General features: G+C 41.7%; 1 protein-coding gene across 10 annotated transcripts in view; it reads right to left on the bottom strand.

Annotated features, from left to right (window-relative positions):
* Positions 1–21,575, bottom strand: part of PTPRM (protein tyrosine phosphatase receptor type M) — an 844,030-nt gene that overhangs the window by 68,540 nt on the left and 753,915 nt on the right. For all 10 annotated transcript variants that reach the window (XM_009252252.4, XM_054537539.2, XM_054537541.2 and 7 more), the window contains 1 exon segment: positions 19,402–19,438. In XM_009252252.4, coding sequence (XP_009250527.2) covers positions 19,402–19,438 — 37 coding nt within the window.

Raw genomic sequence — 21,575 nt, forward strand, 5'->3', positions numbered from 1 at the left:
CTATTGCTCACCCCCATTTTACTGACGGAGACTGAGGCACTGGGAAGTCAAACAAGCTGTCCAAGGTCACACAGCTAGTGAGCTATAGGGCTGAGTTTTGAACCAGGAGTCTGACTCCATTACATCATGCCGCCTCATTTGAACATCGGAAGCAACTCAGATGGGCTCTACCAGACAGGTGTGTACCACACAGTCCTCACAATCCCAGCAAGAAGAAAACAGGAGAGAACCCATATCAACCACACTGAAACCACCTCTTTAAAGGTGTTTTTTTGTTTTTTTTTTTAAGCATTACAATTTTAATGTAATGACATAGAACCTTGTATCTTTCTAGGTTTTCTTTTTTGTTGTTAATTTTTTTCCATACATATATATATTTTTTAAATTATACTTTGAGTTCTAGGGTACATGATCTCAGGTCACTTCCCTCCTTTAAGTACTCCAAGGGCCTCCCACTGATACAGAATCAAATTCAGCTTCACAAGCACAGCCAGCCCCCAAGTGTCTCCGCTTACCCGGTAGGACTGCTTCAAGAGCACAGCACACCCTGTTTCCTCCACTCCATTTCTGTCCCCCGTCCAAATCCCAGCCACCATGACAACTAACCTGTTTACCAAGTGGATGAATACAACTCCCCAAACCCACATGGGGCCTCCCCTGAATCCATTCCCTAACCCTCAACCAGGACTCATCTATGAAGACTGTAAACCCCGCATGTCATTTTCCTGCATAAATCTTCCCACGGCTTTCCGCTGCTCTCAGAGTAAGCCCTAAATTCTTTAATAAGGCAAATCTGGTCCCACACAGTCTGTGCCTGGACTGTGTCAGGGCACCTGCCCCTCCCTGGCCATCTATCTCCCTCACGCTTCTCCCCAGCGTCCTCCCACAAGACCCCCTTCTGCTGATGCATCAGTTAAAGCCTGCACGTTTCCTTGCTGGTTTCAGCTGAGCAGTTCGAAAGTCACTTCCTCAGGCCACTTTTCCAAGACCCAAGTGGAGGCTCCCTGTTTCTTCATGATGTTTAAAGTGAGTTGTGCTGCCAGTGTGTTTTCCATGCACGTTTTTCTAACGTGGCCTCATACCTAGCTTGCTTTGTTCATTTACACCACTGTCCTGGCCCCAGTGGGTATGAGTGGCCACCCCTGCATGCAGCAGTTAAGCACTCAGCCTAGTGTTAAATGCCAGGCATTCTGTGAGGTATGGTAGAGATGTAAAGGTGAGTAATACATACATGGTCTCCACCATCCAGAAGCTTGAAATTTTCTAAGGTAGAGATAAGATAAGAACAGCCCACACTCTCATGTAAAGTACAGTAAGGCAAACATCCTGAGACACTTAAACCTCAACTGAAGTAATTCCAGCTACTCAGAGGCTGAGATGGGAGGATTGCTTGAGCCCAGGAGTTTGAGACCAGCCTGTGCAACATACTGGGAACCTGTCTCAAAAAATTTTAAAAAAACCCCTTCAGACTGAGCTATGCATACCCTTGGAGATACATAAAGATGATCCAAGGCATATATGAGTAGTTTTTCAAGTATTAATTTCCAGATACTTAATATCTATAAGGACTCTGCCAAAACTTATTCCCTAGGCAGGAGTCTCCAGCTTCCATATGCAATAGTCTTTCTTTTCTTTCCACTTCTTTTCTCTTTTCTTTTCTTTCTTTTTAAAATGTATTATTATACACATTTTTTCGACAATTGCTCTGTTGCCAGGCTGGAGTGCAGTGGAGTGATCTTGGCTCACTGCAACCTCCATCTCCTGGGTTCAAGCAATTCTCCTGGCTCAGCCTTCTGAGTAGCTGATACTACAGACATGCACCACCACGCCCAGCTAATTTTTGTATTTTTAGCAGAGATGGGGTTTCACCAACGTCTCGATCTCCTGACCTCATGATCCGCCTGCCTCAGCCTCCCAAAGTGCTGAAATTACAGGTGTGACCCTACCTTTCCCTTTCCCTTCCCCTTCCCTTCCCCCTCTTCCTCCTCCTTCTTCTCCTTCTTCTTCCTCCTCCTCCTCTCTATTCCCCTCCTCCTCCTCCTTCTCCTCCCTTCTTCTTTTCTCTGTCTCTTTCTCTCTTTCTTTCTTTTTTTGAGACAGAGTCTAGCTCTGTCGCCCAGGCTGGAGTGCAGTGGTATGATCACGGCTCACTGTAGCCTTGACCTCCTAGATTCAAGTCATCCTCCCACCTCAGCCTCCTAAGTAGCTTGGACCACAGGCACTATGCCCAGCTAATTTTTGTACTTTTGGTAGAGATAGGGTCTCACTATGTTGCCCAGGCTGGTTTGTAACTCCTAGATTCAAGCAATCTGCCTGCCTCATCTTCTCAAAGTGCTGGGATTGCAGGGATGAGCCACTGTGTCCAGCCTCACAATAGTCTTTCATACACTTGAAAAAACCACCTATCTCAAATATGACCGTGGGGCACTGCCCAGGTGTAAAAACCTACAGGTTTGGGCTGGAATACTGGCTTCAGAAACTCACTTCCCTGTCTGAAACAATTCTGTGAGGGGTAAAACTTAGTATTTTGGCTGATGTTAAGATGTTCTGAACTCAGAACCCTTGAAGCAATAAAGGTTGGTAGTATTTATTACTATTTATTTATTTATTTATTTATTTTTTATGAGACAGAGTCTCTCTCTGTCACCCAGGCTGGAGTGCGGTGGTACGATCATGGGTCACTGTAACCTCTGGCTTCTGGGTTCAAGTGATTCTCCTGGCTTAACCTCCAGAGTAGCTGGGAGCGTGTGCTACCACGCCCAGCTAGCTTTTGTGTTTTTAGTAGAGACAGGGTTTTGCTGTGTTGGCCAGGCTGGTCTCCAACTCCTGACCTGAAATGATTTGCCCGCCTCAGCTTCCCAAAGTGCTAGGATTACAGGCGTGAGCTGCCACGCCTGGCCATATTTACTCTTTTAAATGGAACCAGAATCTTTTGAGGAGTGCCAAATTTTCTTGGATGAAACCCGTAAGTGAAAGTTTCATGAGTTTTCTTTCAGGTTTGATATGCTTGAATCTGTAAGGTAGTTAAAAAATACCACATATCATAAAATATTTATCTTAATTACACCAATCCTCATTTTATCTTAGAAAATATTTCATACTGTCTATCTCTTATTAACAAATACATAAACATGTGATGGAAGTTTTCGATATCAAACTCAAATGTTTAGAGCAGGTGCATAATTTCTTCAAACTTCTTTTGGGGATACACAAGAAGAAAAGTCTGAAGGCCAGGGTCAGTAACTGATGTACGAGGATGCCTGTGGCAGTCAAAGTCAGGAAGAGCTTAGGTCTGACTGGTGACGTAGCAGCAGGGCCAGCATTGTTGAAGTCAGGCACCTGCCATAGGTCTCAAAGGACAGGGTGTGACTCTGAAGGAGGGGAGAGGGGAGGGAGAGTGGGGATGGCAAGTCCTCCAGCAGGAGCCACTTGTTGCCACTTGGGAGGGGAAGGAGACTCCCATGGGGCCCTCTCGTAGGAAATGTAAAATTCTGAGAAGATTCGCAAGTTCAGATTTTAGGAGTGGAAGACAACCATGACAGATACTAAAAAACATGACTAAGGAAAGTTCCAGTTTTAGAATCAAAGCTTGGGAAAAGTCAGAGAAAGAAAACAGAGGAAGAAGTGTTTGGTTGTTGGAACAGACTCTAGCGGGGGCACCTGTACTGCAAAGAGGTTTGATCAGGTGTGGGCTCAGCCTTAGGTGTAACCAGCCATCGGCAGCTGAGGATGAAGTAAGTGGGAACAGGAGAAGCAAGATACGGTGGGCTGAGAGAAATGGCAAACAGCCCAGCTACCCAAAGCCAAGTCCAAAGGCTCCCACTGAGCAATCCTGCATGTTCCGGACAGATGCCAGTGTCCAGAGCAGAAGGGTCTACTCTTTCCATTGAACAAAACAACTCCTAAGAAACAGGAATGTATTGAATGTGAACAGTAAATAACAGTGAACAAAAAGATGGTCCATATTGATTAATGAGAGGGAAAGTTTAAACATATTTTATAATTTTACAATTATTATGGCAAGAACAGCTCCTTGGGCATCCAAATGGCTGGTGGAGATCTGCAGCAGAAATGTCCAGGTGGTGATGGGTCGGGAATCCAACAGACAGCAGCAATGTGGCTGCGGGTGATAGCTCAGCACAGGGAGAGCCTGGGGGCAGGAAGGTCAGAGCTTGTAGGGCAGGGGGCAGGCCCTAAGCCAGCCTCGTGTGGCTGGCATGGCCAGCGTGGGCTCCAAGGCTCCCCAGTCTGGCAATGAGGCTCAGGTGGGCTCAGGAACCAGGGGATTGGTGGATAGGCTGACCTCTTGATTCAGACCAGGGAGGACTGGGGCTGTACTAGGAAGACAGTGTTAAAACCAAGGGGGACTCTTGCCATCCCTAAAGCTCTGTCAGCAATAAGAGAACCAAGGCTTCTAGGCTGGAATAAGGGAAACCCAGGACAAGGGTGTTGGACAAATAAATAGGTACAACTAGATGGCCCCCTGCCGGGCAGGTGCTGGATGCTGCTCTTGATATGCACGATCTCATTCATTCCCCAACACAGTGGTGTGAGGCACCTACTCCAGCCCAAGAAAAAGGCTTAGGAGATGAAGTGCCTTTGTTACAGCTGCACGGCCAGTATGTGGCAAAGCTGGAATTCCAATTCAGGTCAGCCCAGCAACACTGTTCTGACTGCAGAATGAACTGAACTGCCCGAGACCATGGCCCCGTTTGAGCGCATCACCAGAATGTTTGTTTCTAGCGTGGTTCTGGGACCTGAAGGAGGGACTGTGTGGTGGGTGGGGGTACACGCTGAAGAGCAGAAGTGCGAAGGGAAAGGGGAGGGACGTTAAGGCAAAGCAGCCGCAGGAAACCTGGGCTCCCTCCTTAGGGCACTAGCAGCCAGCTCCCTCCATCAGCAATGAAGATGGCTGAAGGTGAGACTTAACCACAGAAGACGATGAGCCTGAGAGGCATTTATTTTAAAGCTCTTGCTACATGAATAAAAGTGGTCCTAAATTTTTGATCCATGATTGCTCCTGTTGCCGTTGGCGATAATCTATAATAAGGGTTATGAAGTCAGTCACTCAACATTTAGAGGACTAGTTGTCCCTTCAGTGGTTTTCTAAGTTTTTATTATAAAGCTTTATGTGATTTTTCAATATGATGCTTCCATAACACTTAAGTCTATAATTTTACATTGAGTAGCTTTTCATTTTTACAGTAGTGAGATGTAAACGGTAAAATATGCCACCATGCTTTACAAACTGAATCTGCCTCATATGTCACAGAAGTGGTAACAGTGACTCAGAATATACTTGGCTTCAGCATTAATAATCCTTAACATCACTTATTTGATAGTTGCATTTGTTCTCCCCTGAGGCTACTTATGTTAAAATCATGCAATTTTCATGAATAATTTTTTGTCTCAGCTGCAGAAAAGGAAAAGCAAAGTTGAGATGGGTGGGTGCAAGGGATGTGATTTGCTCATTATCCCGAACTGCTAAGAGTATGCCAAGAAAATTACCATTTAAAAGAAACAATAGAAATCAACTAATGAATTACAAGCAAACACACTGAGAATTGTTCTATGATGGGGAAAACTCGGCAATACTTTAACCTAAAATCAAAAATATAACTGGCCTGTTAAAATCGCATTTTCTAAGGACAACTCTCACACGAAAAACTCTTTTTGTCTAGAATTACAGGGTTAGAAGTGTTCACTAGTCCACTGGAATTTTAATTTGGTGACAGTAAAAGAAGATAAAAGCTATAATAAAATATACATTTTTAGAAGTAGTGTTGAAAGTGATGACTTAAATAATAAATGTTAAAGAGTGTTTTGTTAATAAATTACAGTGATGCCACACAATGACACATCTCTGCTTCTCAACTGGAGTAGGTTTTCCTGTGACAAGAGTCTTTTCCCTTCACCTGGCCCCCTCTGGTTGGCAGGTACTTGCTGTTTGCCCAATTTCTTCTAAATTGCCTTGCAGGTGTGTACTCTTCTTATACCTAAAATCAGGCGTATACTTTCTGCTGTATCCACGATTAGCCTTTTCTCCAGAGCACACAACCCACATGTTGATGTTTACATTTCACTCATTCCATTCCCCAAAATTCTCCTTTCAGACTCAAGTAAGAAAGTGTGACAATATAAACCATGTGACTATTTGTGGCTTTCTCTACATAATTAGTTTCATGGAATGTTTGTTTCTGAATGTATTTCTAAAACATATGAAATCCTGATTGGACACTAAAAGGTTATATCAAGTTTCATTAAGAGAAAATTGGCATAAACCAAACATTAACGGACAGGTTTTAAATAAACACTAAAATAGCCTGGGAAACCTCTGTCTATAATATGCCATACAACCCTTCAACTATGATCTCTTTTCTGTTTTCTGGTTAATAATCTTTTCTTTTAATCATTTATTCAATTAAAATGATTATGAAATGTTTAAAAACAAAAAGGACAAATAATTACATAGTAGATATTATTTAGTATGTCTTTATAATAAAGATAAATTTAATCAATAGCCATTTTCTTCCTAAGAAATACAAGGAACTTACCATGTTAAAGCTCCTCTCTAAAACACCCCTGTGTAATTCTTATCTCAGGAACTGCTTTCAATGAAGCCTGTTAGGAAGGAACTTATCTGGTCTTTGGAATTAAGCTGTTTTCACTCACATGTCATCTGACTTTAAGTGTGCAACCAGGGAAGCCTTCAGAACACCAAGACGTGGAGCTGGCACTGCTATCAAGGCTGCTCAATTTCAGCAAGACTTCAAAAACGGAAGGAAAATATGCTTTTCCAGCTTAGGATGCAGCTGTTGTCTTTCCAACCTATGTTTGTCTACAGTTTAACAGTGAACAATGATGGCACTCTTTGTACTCTGGAGGGAGTACAGGATGTTGGTGCACACTTAAGTGGCTCCCTTTGATACATCCTTCTGGAAGGAAGCATTAACAGGTGTAGGATGTATCAGCTTTCATGAAAACTATATGAGTATACATTATACTAGGGTTAAAACCTGAACTGCTTCTCTGCTATTGAGAGACATGTCTTTTGGAGCATACAAAATGATAACAATAAGTAGCTAATATTTATTGAGAGGTTACTTGCAGAGCTGGTATCTGAGCCTAGGCTGTGCAACTCTAGAGTGTAGCCTTTCATTAACCATTCTGCCTATTGTCTTTTAGTGGGGAGCGGACAGTCCTGGCCTAGTTACTGACATAAAACATGGTTGTATATGGAAGAAATTTTAAGGCCAAGTTGAACAGATCTGATTGTGACTATGTTGCATAAAGCAAAGAGATATCTATGGGTAAAACCAATAATGGGGTGGTTTGTAGCCTAGCATGACTTGCTCTTGGAATTGAAATGTTCCAAAGCATTTCTGGAAACTACATCTACCTAAAGAAACCATTATTTGCATTTTGTTCTTTTTGGGCGATATTCAGTCCTCTTCTAGAATCAGACCTCCCTAGCAGTTACGTAAACTATTTCAGGTTGCAGTGGTACCACTGTGAAAAGGAATGCAAAGGTTTCTATTATTCTTGACACGGAAAGCAGGTCGAGAAAGGCAGACCCATCAGATTTGAGTGATGGGATATGGATTAGGGCTCCAAAGAGGATCTCTAATATAGGAAATAATAAAATGGGGATAGGTAGTGTGTGGCAACAATACGCTATACAATGCAGAGACAGAGATACTGCTTCCAGAGGGACCTTCAGTCCCTGATCCCTGGGACAGACCGAATGGCGGCGTGCATGGGGAGCTGAAAAGAGGCGCAGGAGAAAGTGCTGTGGCCTCAGAAGGAAGGAACATGACAGATGTCCACAGCACAGAAGCATCCTGCTGGCGGAGGTACAGAGCATTCATCAGTGTCGGTCTCCAAAGAGAACGCTCAGAAACTGAGCTTGGGTACTTGTGCATGCTGTAAAGAGGGGAACAGAGAGAAGGCAATCAAGGACAGAAAAAAACGAATGGCAGCCTTCAGAATGGAGGGGTTTGGTGACCCAAAGGATCTGGCTGCCTTCTGTCAAGGAAGTGAAGTGAAGGGAACAGCCTATATTCATATGCTTCAGGCGCTACTGCCAGAGAAATAAAAGCTTTCATTAGTCTCTATCTTCCTTAATTAAGCTCTTCTCAGTACACAAGTGGAATCATCTTTTATTTAAGAAAAAAGAGAATAAATCTAATAAATGAATGAAATACAGATAAATTGGCTCCCTAGACATAGCTCAGTGCAGACAGTCTCAAATTTTCCATGGCAGTGAAGGGTGTTGCATGAGGAAATTTCCAGCAGCTTCCTTTTGAGTGAGAAGGCAAGAAACAAGTCACTGGTTATAGCTAGAAACTTCCTAAACTGTTTGCTGCCTTGAAAAACTTGTCCTAAACTGTGCCCATGGGTGAAAAAGAAACCTAGTGCCCAGATTTCTGGAAAAGTGGTTCTAGGGCTGCACTCGGTCTTATTTTTTCTTCTGCAAAATGGGGTAGGGGTGGAGAAGAGAAATGGCTTAAAAAAGTTCCTAGGCTGGGTGCAGCGCCTCATGCCTGTAATCCCAGCAATTTGGGAGTCTGAGGTGGGAGGATTGCTTGAGGCCAGGAGTTTGAGACCAGCCTGAGCAACATAGCAAGATCCTGTCTCTATAAAAAATAAAATGGTTGCTTATCCCTGTAGTTCTAGCTACTCAGGAGGCTGAGGCAGGAGGATCCCTTGAGCCCAGGAGTTGGAGGCTACAGCAAGCTTTGATCATGCTACTATACTCCTGCCTGGGTGACAGAGTGAGACCATGTCTCTTGAAAAAAATCTAAATAATTAAAAATCAAAATGAAGTACCCAAATCTGTGGGTACATTAAAATCACAAATTAGTAAGAGTTGGGTATCATTTATTTATACCTCCACACTGGGTAATTCTGAAGTCACTGGTATATTCCGAATTGTGTGCTGATCCTGGCAAGTGACAGGTGCACAGAAACCCTTTGTTCAATTTTGAATGAACCAGGCTGTAAAGGAGTAGCTTTGCTTTGCAAGGACTCATGGTGCCAGAAGCACGGGGAAGCCAGCACTTTGGAAAGCACACGGGTATTCGTTTCAGCTCTCTCCTTTTAAAGGGCTGAACCTGGGAGAAAGATGTAACCTCACAGTTTTTCTTCCTGTTGAATAAAAGGCCCTCTGGGGGAACAGGTCTGTCTTAACATATGAGGTTTCTCCTAGGTTGAACTTTGCACACACTCTATTAAAGTATGAACGTTAGTCCATGCAGTTTGCAAATACTTTTGCATATATGACTCACTTGAACTTATGTGGATGAAGGTCACTTAAATATAGTTCTGCTTTAATTGTCAACTGTTTTAATAACAAAACAAGGAAACTGGACTGTGAGCTTCCTAAAGTTTCTATCACCTCTAAAAGCTTCTACAAGTTTTCTACTTCAAATGAGGAACCCCTCTAAATCCTCTTGAAGGTTTAAAAAGCATTTGTTTTAAGACACCTTAAATCTGAGTGCCTGCTTAACAACAGGACATCATTTATTTTCAAATTATTCTATATTAACTTTGGTTCTCTTATAAGAGGGCCACATTTTCCTTATGGCATCTATAACAACATAGGTGGATGTTACCTAACATGCTCTATTTTTTACTTCATCTTTTAATTTTAACTCTTTCTTTCAATGTTCTCATTGCTAATGAGCAAGTTTATTTAGAGCACAGGGATGAGAAATAGCTATGAAAGTGACCATTTGGCTAATTGGCCACTATCTTTTAAAATTAATCTAGTGAAGAGAAATTATTGTTTAAAAGGAAGTTTCCGGATAAGCTGCTAATTGCAATTGTTCATTCTCTCTTGTAAAACCACAGATGGTTGGTAAAATGCAGGCAGGGTCTGTATAAACTTGGCCCTGGGTAGCTGGAATACTTATGACAGTGACTTTTATGGAGTCACTGTTTGCCTGTATATAAATCACATTTTCTCAAAGCGTCCCTATTTAAATTTGGAAACCAGAGAATACTCCACTTCACTAGGTAATACTTTTAAATTAGTCTCAAATAGGACATAACAAATGAATCCAAAACATAACCTACAACTCACTGACAATGCAGGAACAACTTTACCAGGAAGCACAGTGTTAGCTAACACAGAATTTGCACTTGAAGTGCAAGCCACACTGGTTCTTGGAAGAATAAAAACAAAAGTTGTTTACTGAAGGCTAAGCTTTTGATTTAAAAAAAAGTTCTTTCAATTCTACTGAGAAATAATTTCAAGTGTTCATCTCCATCTGAAGGCCAGAATGCAAGAGAGAAAAGCTGCTTTACAGAATGTGCAGAAGTTACACTGACGCTCTGAGAACCCTCCACTACCAGAATGGCTTGCCCAGGAAAGTGAGTGCAGCATTCAAAGCACTATTATTTATTGCTTCAGAGGCCTGAAGGGGAATTTTGAGCCGGGAAAATATAAACAATATTTATCTTTTTGAAAAATCTTTATTAAAACTATACCAGAAGTATGTGGAATAAAGGTAGAAGAAAAACAAATTGACAGCAAAAGGAATGAAGTCACTACAACAAAGTTTCAACTGTTGTGCAGTGTTTGAGGCTCTGTAAATATTTCCACTATAAACCTTCACTCCCCACATTTTTATTATTTTCACATAAAAGTTTGTTCCTAGCTGAAAGTGTCTGGAGGGAACTTTTTAGGCTTCTCTTTTTCAAATTATGGACAAATTATAACTACAGACAAAACTGATTATATGTATGGGGACAAGGGTTACACAAATAGGGTCAGGGTTGAGCCAAGCAAAGTTAGTTTAACAAGATGGACTGTCTCTAAATACAGGATTTGATTTACTGACATATGTAAAGAAAGTGTTTTTAAGAATAGAAGCTGACCAGCCCTTAACTTGAAACAGAAATAGTCAGAGATGTTGGAGATAATGCCACCAAAATCTGCCCCAGGATTTTGGCTTTGCCGGGCCAACATGAGCCATCCTTTCTACCTGGCTGAGATATTCTACTGTCTAAGTGGTGTGTGGCACACGGTAAGTCCCAATCCATTCATTTATTCATTCACTCATTCATTCTTGTATTCTTAGTGAGCTTATGTTTTATGCCAACTCACTACAAGACAGGTGGTGCATACTTATTGAATCATGGATAAACCCTGCAACCCCTTCTTCAGATGCCCTGGTCATGATGAAGTGATCTTCTGCCAAGGCATCTTCCTCTTCACACAGAATGCCCCTGCCTGACCTTGGCAGTTCTGTCTGATGGGTGGTTACAGTTTTCATTGTAAATGACTATCTGGTATCTGGTTCTCTATATCAGTTCCTGTGGTCTTTGCTAGTGTGACCTGGCATCCTCAAAGATGACACTGAGCATCTGGATCCTCTGAGCACAAAAGGAAGACAGTGATGGCGGTGATAAGGTCAATGGCATGTGGTGGGGGCCTATTTGGATGGCCAGTTCTCCACAGATCACAATCTCTATGAATTGCTCCAAGGCTTCTTAACTATGTACAGTTTAAGTTTATTCACATGTGACAAATGAAAACTTCATGTATGTCACTAGCTATTTAGGGGTTTATGTAAGACTACTTACATTTTGAAATGTGAACATATGCAATTAGTAAGACCTACTCCACTTTGTCTGAGTATATTTTCAAGGTCAGCAAAAAAGGACATTATTTTGTAAATGGGCACTTACTAGGTATTAAAAAGAAAAGGCCCCTTTGCTGGGGCCTATGTCCAAAATGCTACTTCTTAGGTTATATTCCAAGATTTTTATAGTTTGAGGTTTCACATTTAATTCTTTAATTCACCTTGAGTTGATTTTTGTATATGGTATAAGGAAGGGGTCCAGTTTCAATCTTCTGCATATGGCTAGCCAGTTATCCCAGCACCATTTATTATTCAACAATAATAATAATGGGAAGTCCTTTCCCCACTGCTTGTTTTTGTCAACTTTGTCAAAGGTCAGATGGTTGTAGGTGTGTGGCACTATTTCTGGGCTCTCTATTCTGTTCTGTTGGTCTATGTGCATGCTTTTGTACCAGTACCATGCTGTTTTGGTTACTGTAGCCCTGTAGTATAGTTTCAAGTCACATAAAGTGATGCCTCCAGCTTTGTTCTTTTTGCTTAGGATTGCCTTGGCTATTTGGGCTCTTCTATGGTACTGTATGAATTTTAAAATAGTTTTTTTCTAATTCTGTGAAGAATGTCATTGGTAGTTTGATAGGAATAGCATTGAATCTGTAAATTGCTTTGAGCAGTAGGGCCATTTAAACAATATTGCTTCTTCCTATCCATGAGCATGAGATATTTTTTCACTGTTTGTATCATCTCTGATTTCTTTGGGCAGTGTTTTGTAGTTCTCATTGTAGAGATCTTATACCTCCTCAGATGTCAAAAGCAATTGCAACAAATACAAAAATTGACAAATAAGACCTAATTAAAGAGCTTCTGCACAACAAGAAAAACTATCAAGAGAATAAACAGACAAACCTACAGAACGGGAGAAAATATTTTCAAACTATGCATCCAACAAAGGTCTAATATCCAGAGTCTATAAGGAACTTGAACAAATTAACAAGCAAAAGCCAAATAACCCCATTAAAAATTTGGCAAAAAACAGGAACAGATACACTTGAAAAGAAGGTACCATGCGGCCAGCAAGCATATGAAAAAATGCTCAACATCACCGATTGTTAGATAAATGCATATTAAAACCACAATGAGATACCATCTCACACCAATTAGAATGGCTATTACTAAAAAGAAAAAATAACAGATGCTGGAGAAGTTGTGGAGAAGATGGAATGCTCATAGAGTGCTGGTGAGAATGTGAATTAGTTCAGCCATTGTGGAAAGCAGTGTGGGAAATTTCTCAAAGAACTTAAAACAGAAGTACTACTTGACCCAGCAATCCCATTATTGGCTGTATACCCAAAGAAAAATAAATCATTCTATATGATTCATGCATGATTCAGATACATACATGCATGTGTTCATCACAGCAGTATTCACATTGGCAAAGACATGGAATCAACCAAAATGCCCATCAACAGTAGACTGGATAAAGAAAATGTAGTACAAACATACCATGGAATACTATGTAGCCATAAAAAAGAATGAGATTATGTCCTTTGCAGCAACATGGATAAAGCTGGAGACCATTATCCTAAGTGACCAATCACAGGAGCGGAAAATCAAACACTGTATGTTCTCACTTATTAGTGAGAGTTAAACACTGAGAACACATGGGCACAAAGGAGGCAGCAACAGACACTGGGGCCTACCTGAGGGTAGAGGGTGGGAGGAAGGAGAGGATTAAAAAACTACCTATCGGGTATTATGCTTATTATCTGGGTGACAAAATAATCTGTACACCAAACCCTCATGACATGCAATTTACCTATATAACAAACCTGCACATGTACCCCTGAACCTAAAAGTTAAAAAATAAATAAATAGCCCCCTACAAGGTAGACTATTTTCATCTTCATTTATGATGAACACAGAGATGTGAAGTAACTTGTCCAAGGTCACACAAGTTACCAATGGAGGAACCAGGGTTGGGGGTTGAGTTCAGACAATGTAGTTCCAGAGTCTGTGTTCCTAATCATTAAGCTATCCTGTGCTGTTTCTCAAAAACAGTAACAGGTCACGTATACATGGCATTTGCTCCATGCCAGGAATTGCTCTAAGCATTGATACATACATGAGTTAATGTAATCCCCAAGGTCACCCACGGGAGGCAGTATAGTGAGGTGGGGAGGAGCTTTGATGCTGGAGTTCAGTGGCTACACTTGAATCTGGCCTTTGCACTTTTAGGTCTGTGACTTGGAGCATGTTATTTCAAGTCTCTCTGTCTCCCTTCCTCTCATTTATAAATTGGGGACAATCCCATATATCCCCCATATTTGTGGTAAAGATGAAATGAGCTCTGTATGTGTGCTGGGAACGCTGTCTGGCACATGGTAAGGTCCTGACTATTATTACTATTTACCAAACACCAGGACTCTACCTGAAATAAGTTTAGGAAGTTCAAACACCTTTTCTGTGACAGCACAAGAATTTGGATCCCAGCCTTCTGGCTGTGGTACATGTGTTATTTCTACTACATCCTGCTTTTACAAAATAAACATCAGCTATGGGACCTGCTACTCTAGTCTCTGTCATTCAGAGAGAGCATTTTCTAATATATTATAATTGCTAAAATTGTTGAAAGGTGAGCAAAGGCATAAACTTTTCATGCACGAATGCAAAATAATATATGGGCAGAAAACCCAGCCTGAGATGAACCGTAAAACCCAAACTGACTATGGTTCAAAATACTAATGATTATAACAATACTCTAGGGTATTTTACTACAGGGTTAGGCTAGTAAACATTTTAGTAATAGTTTGTTAAAGTTAGTAAAAATTTTGATGCTTTCAGGAATGTATTTCACAGTTATAAACAATCTATGACATTTTGTTACCCCCTAAGTATGGTTTTTTAAAAAGTAGAACTGCATGTTCTGCACATGTACCCCAGAACTTAAAGTATAATTTTAAAAAGTAGATTAATTAAGTCTATGGTTTCTGTCTTATCCTCAAATAACTTTTAATGTTTCTGACCAAAGTAAAGTTCATAACCTGAGGTCCATAGAATTACTATAATTCATGAATAAAATTGGGGGGTGGGGGTAGTCCATGAACCACCTTAAATGAAATTTTCTTTCTGGGGAAATGATCTTGATATTTCATAAGTTTTGAAAGAAGTTCTGTGTCTTCCAAAGGTGAGGGACATTTGGGCTAGAGTGTACAAGGCTGGGCGGTCCTATGGAAAACACGGTTGGGGGCACAAGGGTCTCCTGTTCTCACGTGGGCATGGGGGCTTCTGTTTGGAGATCCTCTCTCTAGTCCTGGATTCCACAGGGTGCTGTACAGAGCTAATGCTGATGGAGACAAAAAGAAACTATATATGGCAAGATGAAAGCTAAGGTCGGAACCCCAATCAGGTAGCCAACCCTGTCAAATTAGCACAGTTCAGAAAGAGAGAAATGATGAAGTGGGCATTGAGGCACCTAAACCCAAAAAAGTAACGTGTGCATCTCAACAATCTATAGCTCAGGTTACAACATTGAAGACAATAATAATTAACATGTATTTTCAGACATGACTGTATCATCGAACATTTGCTTTTTATTATGTTGTCATGAGAAGCATCATAACTTAGAAAGCAGGGCCTGGATCTGGATTAACCACGTGGTTTTGGGGGGTGAGCATGCAGTACACAGGAAAGAGCACACCAGGCCTGAGCCTCTTTCTTGGGGGATCCCAGTGCACAAATGACTCTGGAAAATGCTCACTTAGAAGTGAGGAAGGATGCTCAGGGCTGGGCAAGACATGTCTAGAACAGACTCATAGCACGTTCTTCAGTAACAGTCTTGCATAGTCTTTCCCTGAGTTATCTGACTCTTGAGGTAAGTTTTAAAATTAAAACTAAACAAAGCCGAGTGCAATGGCTCATGCCTGTAATCCCAGTGCTTTGGGAGGCCATGGTGGGAGGCTCCTATGAGCCCAGGAGTTTGAGACCAGCCTGGACAACACAGATTTAGGGAGATCTTAAATCTACAAAAAATAAAATAAAATATATTAGTCAGGCGTGGTGTGCAACTGTGGTCCTAGATGCTTTGGAGGCTGAGGTGGGAGAATTACGTGAGCCCAGGAGTTCGATGCTTCAGTAAGCTATGATCCCACTACTGCACTCCAGTCTGGGTGACAGAGTGAAATCATGTCTCTAAACAAAACCAAACAAAAATCAAAAGAACACTTATCCAGGGCCCCCATGGCTGCCACCATGAGGCCAGCAGGTGTTCTATCCAGTCGGTTCTTATGTGTGTGACTTCATCCAGCTTGCAGGCCATATAGTCTCCAAGGTTGCATTTTGATGGTGAAATACAATCACTTCTGGGCAATCCTACCCACTTGCATGCTCTTCTGCCCCTCACTTGAGCCTGCTTTTGAAATCTCCACTCTGCCCTGCCTCTACATACAGACATGCAGTAGCGGACACGACTTCCTCTCCTTTGAGCCCCTGGTTTGCTAAATCATAAATCTTGAATGTTACTGTTGCACTAATGTCTGGTCAGTCAGACATGATGAAGTTAATATTGGGTCATCATATATTAGTGGCCAGACAGAAAACAATTAAACCAAGGGGAGATAGGAAGAACATATTAATACTAAAAAAGCAACAGATCTGGCTTGAATGGGATGCTTTCAATTTGCAGAAACGTCACCCATTATTATCAAAGGTCAAAGTCAGTTACAGCTAGAAAAATCAATAAAATTGAGGGTGGATGGGAGGAGGAGACCTAATACATACATTTATAATATGTCCTCTGTATTGAAGGAACTTGATGAACATCTGTGCATTACTAACTCTTGGAAGTAAAACTGGTTGTCAGCAAATTGGACCATTTGTATAGTTTCATAGGTGCCTGCTGTGAATATATTTTAAAGAATTATGTTAGTGCAAAACAGAAGACAAATAGAGCAAGAAGACATTTAAAGACTGCATCTGCCTGTTGGTCTTCATTGCCCATTTTGTTGGCCTCTTGGAGGTATTGATGTTTTTTTTGTTGTTGTTTTTCAACAAAGGTGATCTACGAACATATTCTACCTGTCCATGCCAATTAGTGCAGATTATCATCAGTGATCTTGATTACTGGTGATCTAAGGCTATTAGTCCATTATCTTATGGTATATAATAGAAGATTCTAGCTTTCTCATCTGAACATCATGGTCTGAATGTATTATTCTTAATATGATATGTATAGTCTTGACTGCATGTTAGATTACAAATATTCATTCATTTTCCCTCCTCTCCTTGCACCACCGCCAGCAGTGATGTTAGTACTGCCAGTTTGAGAAGTCCAATCTGAAGCCCACCTTGTACCAGGGAAAGGCTGCCACGACCTGGGAAACAGGGCATTAGTCAATGCCCTTCTCCATTAAGGGCAGACTGGTTGTCTACTGCAAACTGATGACATTTGCTATTTCTTATCTGCTTACAAATACATTTGCTCATTAACACTAGAATGCTGCCAGAGAGGATTACTGAGCTACTAAGTATCACTCACATGAATTCTGCAGAAAGTGACTTCTCTAGTGGCATTTCTCTTTAAAGAATAATCTCCTACAGGGGGAGAGGGGCAGAGAGAATGGACAAAGGGAAGGAAGCCTGGTAAAGGGCCATGTCTAGACCTTGGCAGTTTCAGTCTCTACTTTAGCTGTCCGTTTAGTCACCTTAATCTAGAGGGCCTCAATATTGAAAATACAAATAAGAGCAACTTAATGTTCTTGTTATCTATGAAAACATAGGTTGCTAATCAAGTTATTGGAGAGAAACGAAGCTCGGGAGTATTTTGGGTATTTTACAATCAAATTTTCACATGAATTTACAAAAACTGTTAATTTCAAATTATCATAAAATGTATTAAATCTGATGTTGTGATGCTTAATTTAGAACATTGTGAAAGCCATCAGAATGAATTTCAAGCCCCTAACAACAGGTTTCTCTAACGGCACTGATGAATTCCGTTTGGAAGCAGCAGGGTTAGGAGATGTCTAGGACCAGACTCTGACATGCAACCTTGTTCTATCCCATATGTAGGAGCTCAAGCTGAGCCTTGCTTCCTGAAGAACTCAGCAACCTCTATGTAGTAGGGCCTGCTTTGTGCCAGGTTCATACTGGAAACTCTACAGACAACTTTGCATCTAGCTAGCAAAATGACCTTGGAAGGAGCCATTACCAACTTCAAGTCATAGACGATGAAAGACAGTGGGAGCTCCAGCAGGTCATCTAGACCTGAGTGCAGAGTACCCTAGTGGTGATGTGAGACTGTGGACTCTGTGTGGTGTCACCCAGGTTCTTGGGGTAGCTGTGGGCGTGGGGCAGGATCAGTTTCCACAGTGGCTCCATTTCAGCCATAGCTGGAGCTTTTCCACCCCAAAGCTTTGCTGTCCAATGCTACCACAGAGAATAACCAAATGTAGTTATTTCTATCAATATTAAAATTTAAAATTCAGTTCCTCATTTGTAGTAGCTGTATTTCAAGTATGCAGGAGCCACATGTGATTTGTAGCTATGATATCAGACAGTGCAGATAGAGAACATTCCCACCACTGCAGAAAGTTCTACTGCATGGGCAGATCCAAGTGTTGGAATTTTGCTCTCTGGCTACAACTGCCTCTTCTCCTAACCTATGACTCATCAGTGGGACCCAGCCTCAATCCGTTAACTCCTTCCCTCTCCTCATGGTCCAGTGGACACATCTGATTGCCCTTCTTCCAAGCCTGGACTTTCCAACCCCAATTACCTTGGCATCGTTGATTCCCTTGGTCACTGACTTTCTGTGTACCTCCTGCCCCCATATGCCTAACCTTTGGCAGGTCACATCCTTTTCACTTCCCTGCTACTGTTCCTGGGATGTAGCCTATTGCCGAAAACAATGATAAAATACTAAAATGGGGAGAACATGTGCTGTTCAGCCTTAGCTGGGTCTTCTCTGCTTCTTATTCCTTCTTCAGTTCATCCCATATTGACTCACTGACTCATCCTTTAGGATGCCTCATTCTCTAAAACCTCGCTCCCTCACGACCCCCACCCTCTGCAGATAACCCACTTCATACGTTGGGAAAATCACCCAAAAACCATTGCCATGAACTTCCTCATCATGTCCTCTAGCTCTTCTGTTTCCTTTAGCCAAGGTGGCCCACCAGCTGCTTTCCACCTGGGAGAACTAACTTTCTGCTTCCACATCTTTGCTCATGATATTTCTCCATTCAGAAGGGCGCTTCCCAATCTCACCTCTGCCACAAAACAGTTTTTGAGTCATCCCACCTGAAAGCAACCCCTTCCTGCTCCAAATATCCCTAATGTTTTATCTGTATCTGTTCCTCTCACAGATGTCACCTGCCACTGTACCTACTAAAGTACATACAGGTGACTGCACATCTTCCCCACTAAACACAACCACTGTGAGAAGGGGGTGCTTGCTGGATTCAGCCTGGCTCTCCAGCAGCAACCAGCACAGTTCCCTGTGTAGAGAGCAGCTGGTGTATATTGATGGAATGGCTATCTATATATCTACTTTTGCAAATGTCCAACTTACTCCTAAGGTAGACATATTGAATTCAATAAAGAATTGATGGACACATTTCTCCTAATGATCTCAACACGAAGTTCTAACTAAACGATTTACATGACCAGAATGTCTGATGGGAAGGCAAGAGTGTACCTGTCGATGGCTAGAACTGCAATAAATGTGCAATATCTTCCTGAAGGAGGGTGAAGTGGGTAGAAAATGATAGCAAGTGGGCAAAAGAAACAAAGAAAGACAACAAAGTAGAAATTAACTTACCTTGGGTAGCAATGTAATGATTGGGTCGATGATAACCCTAAAAATAAATAAAAGAGAATATTTGATAAAAATAAAATCGATAAACAGCAGATAAGTCACATGCTAACTTTGCTGAAATGAATGTGCACACAAACGCCAATAGCTGCATCACCTGAAAGTTAAATGGCCAACCCAGCACCATTGAGTTTCTCTTAATTAGTGAAGGTGCATCAAATACAACAGTTCTGATGCTTGCACCAAAGGTGTGGGTAACTTAATCATAACTGGCTATGAGATGATGGATGAGCAAGAAACACTAACAACTTATGGATTCTCTGAAATAACATGAACATTACTCTTATAAAGTGCAAACAAGCTGAGAATTTGCAACAGAATTTCATTTGTGTTTGGGATGTCATTGGCAATATGCCAAGGGTTTAACACACATTCTATTATATTGGTATAGATAGTTATATCAATAGTGATCCTCAAAACCATTCTTAAACACTGCTAATACCATGACATGCTACTGTAGCAAGGGCCAGGAATTTAAAGAGGCAGAAGTTCTGAAAGATCCCTTCCTTTTATCATGACCCTATAAGAAACAAGACAGATAAAAATTGAGGCCAAAGAAAAAAGGCCAGGTGTGGTGGTTGGTGCCTGTAATCCCAGCACTTTGGGGAGGCTGAGGCAGGCAGATTGCTTGAGCTTAGGAGTTTGAGACCAGCCTGCACAACATGGCAAAAAACCATCTCTACAAAAAATAGAAAAATTAGCCAGGTGTGGTGGCATGCACCTGTAGTCCCACCTACTTTGGGGACTGAGGCAGGAGGACTGCATAAGCCCAGGGGTTCGAGGCTGCAGTGAGCCAAGATTGCACCACTGTACTTCAGCCTGGGTGACAAAGTGAGACCCTGTCTTAAAAAAAAAAAAAAAAAAAAGAAGGAAACAAAAAAATTGTAGGATAAGTATCTGGGAAAGAAAAAATCAACTCAGAGAAAATCACACCCAGCTAACATATCACCATGGATCTTAATACTTTCTATTTCTGTCCCCCAAGATTGCCCAAAATACCATGCGCAAAACTGGTTGGAAAACAGAAAAAAGAAACTTGAAGAGAAAACTCAGATTTCTCAGATAACTTAAATGCACGTTAGATCATTTTGCCCTTAAAAACAAGTGGAAAACAATGAACAACAAAAACAAACACATTCTTTTATACAGTTGACTTGCTGTAGGTCTCAAATTATAGAACCATGACCAATATTAAATAGAACTCTTTAGACCATCACTCATTTCTCACTGGCTGGTAAGTCCCACAAGGGCAAGAACTTTGCCTAACTTATCCATACTATACGTCTGAGGGCCTAGCAAGGTGCCCAGTAAATAGGAGGGACTCATCTGATGGTGAGGTCACCCAGAGTCCACAGTGGCCTGTACTGCTGAACATGACCATCATTTCTCAGTCCTTATCTACTTGGCCATCGGCAGCATGAGTATGATCAATCCCCTTAAAATGCTTTCTTCCCTGGTTCCAGGATGTGACTCTCCTGGTTTTCTTCCTACCTACCTCCCTGGCCACTTGTTCTCAATTTCATTGGCTGGTTCTCCCTTTTCAACTTGATGTGGAAGGCCTGGTTCTGGGACGTTTTCCTCCATCTGCTCTCACTCTCTGAGTGAGCTCCTCCAGTCCCATGGCCTTCAAGCTCATCTGTACACTGATGAATCCTATATTCTTGTTTCCAGCCTAGACCTTTTCCTGGAAATCTTGATGCATACCCACTGCCTGCTCAACACCTCCACTGGGAGGTCTAATATGTATTTAAAGCTTCACACACCTAAGACTGAACTCCTCATTTTCTCCCTAACCCCTACCTGAATCTGTTCCACACACCATCTTCTCCTCAGCATCCTTGACCCCTCTCTCCCTCCTGAACCCCGTAGCCAATCTGCCAGCAAATCCTACTGGCTGTACCTTCAATGCAGCTCAAGGTCTCGCCATTTCTCACCTCCACTGCCACCTCTCTGATGATTCCCACAGCCACACAGCAGGCTTCTCTGCTTCCTCTCCTGGCCATGTGCAGTTCACTTCCCTCCCAGCAGCCAGATCACACCTTTGCTCAGATACCTCTAATGACTGTCCATCTCACTCACAGTAAAAGCCAAAGTCCTTACAACTGTGGACCTGACCTGGC

The sequence above is a fragment of the Pongo abelii genome, chromosome 17 (assembly GCF_028885655.2).
Source record: "Pongo abelii isolate AG06213 chromosome 17, NHGRI_mPonAbe1-v2.0_pri, whole genome shotgun sequence".
Taxonomy (NCBI): Eukaryota; Metazoa; Chordata; class Mammalia; order Primates; family Hominidae; genus Pongo; species Pongo abelii.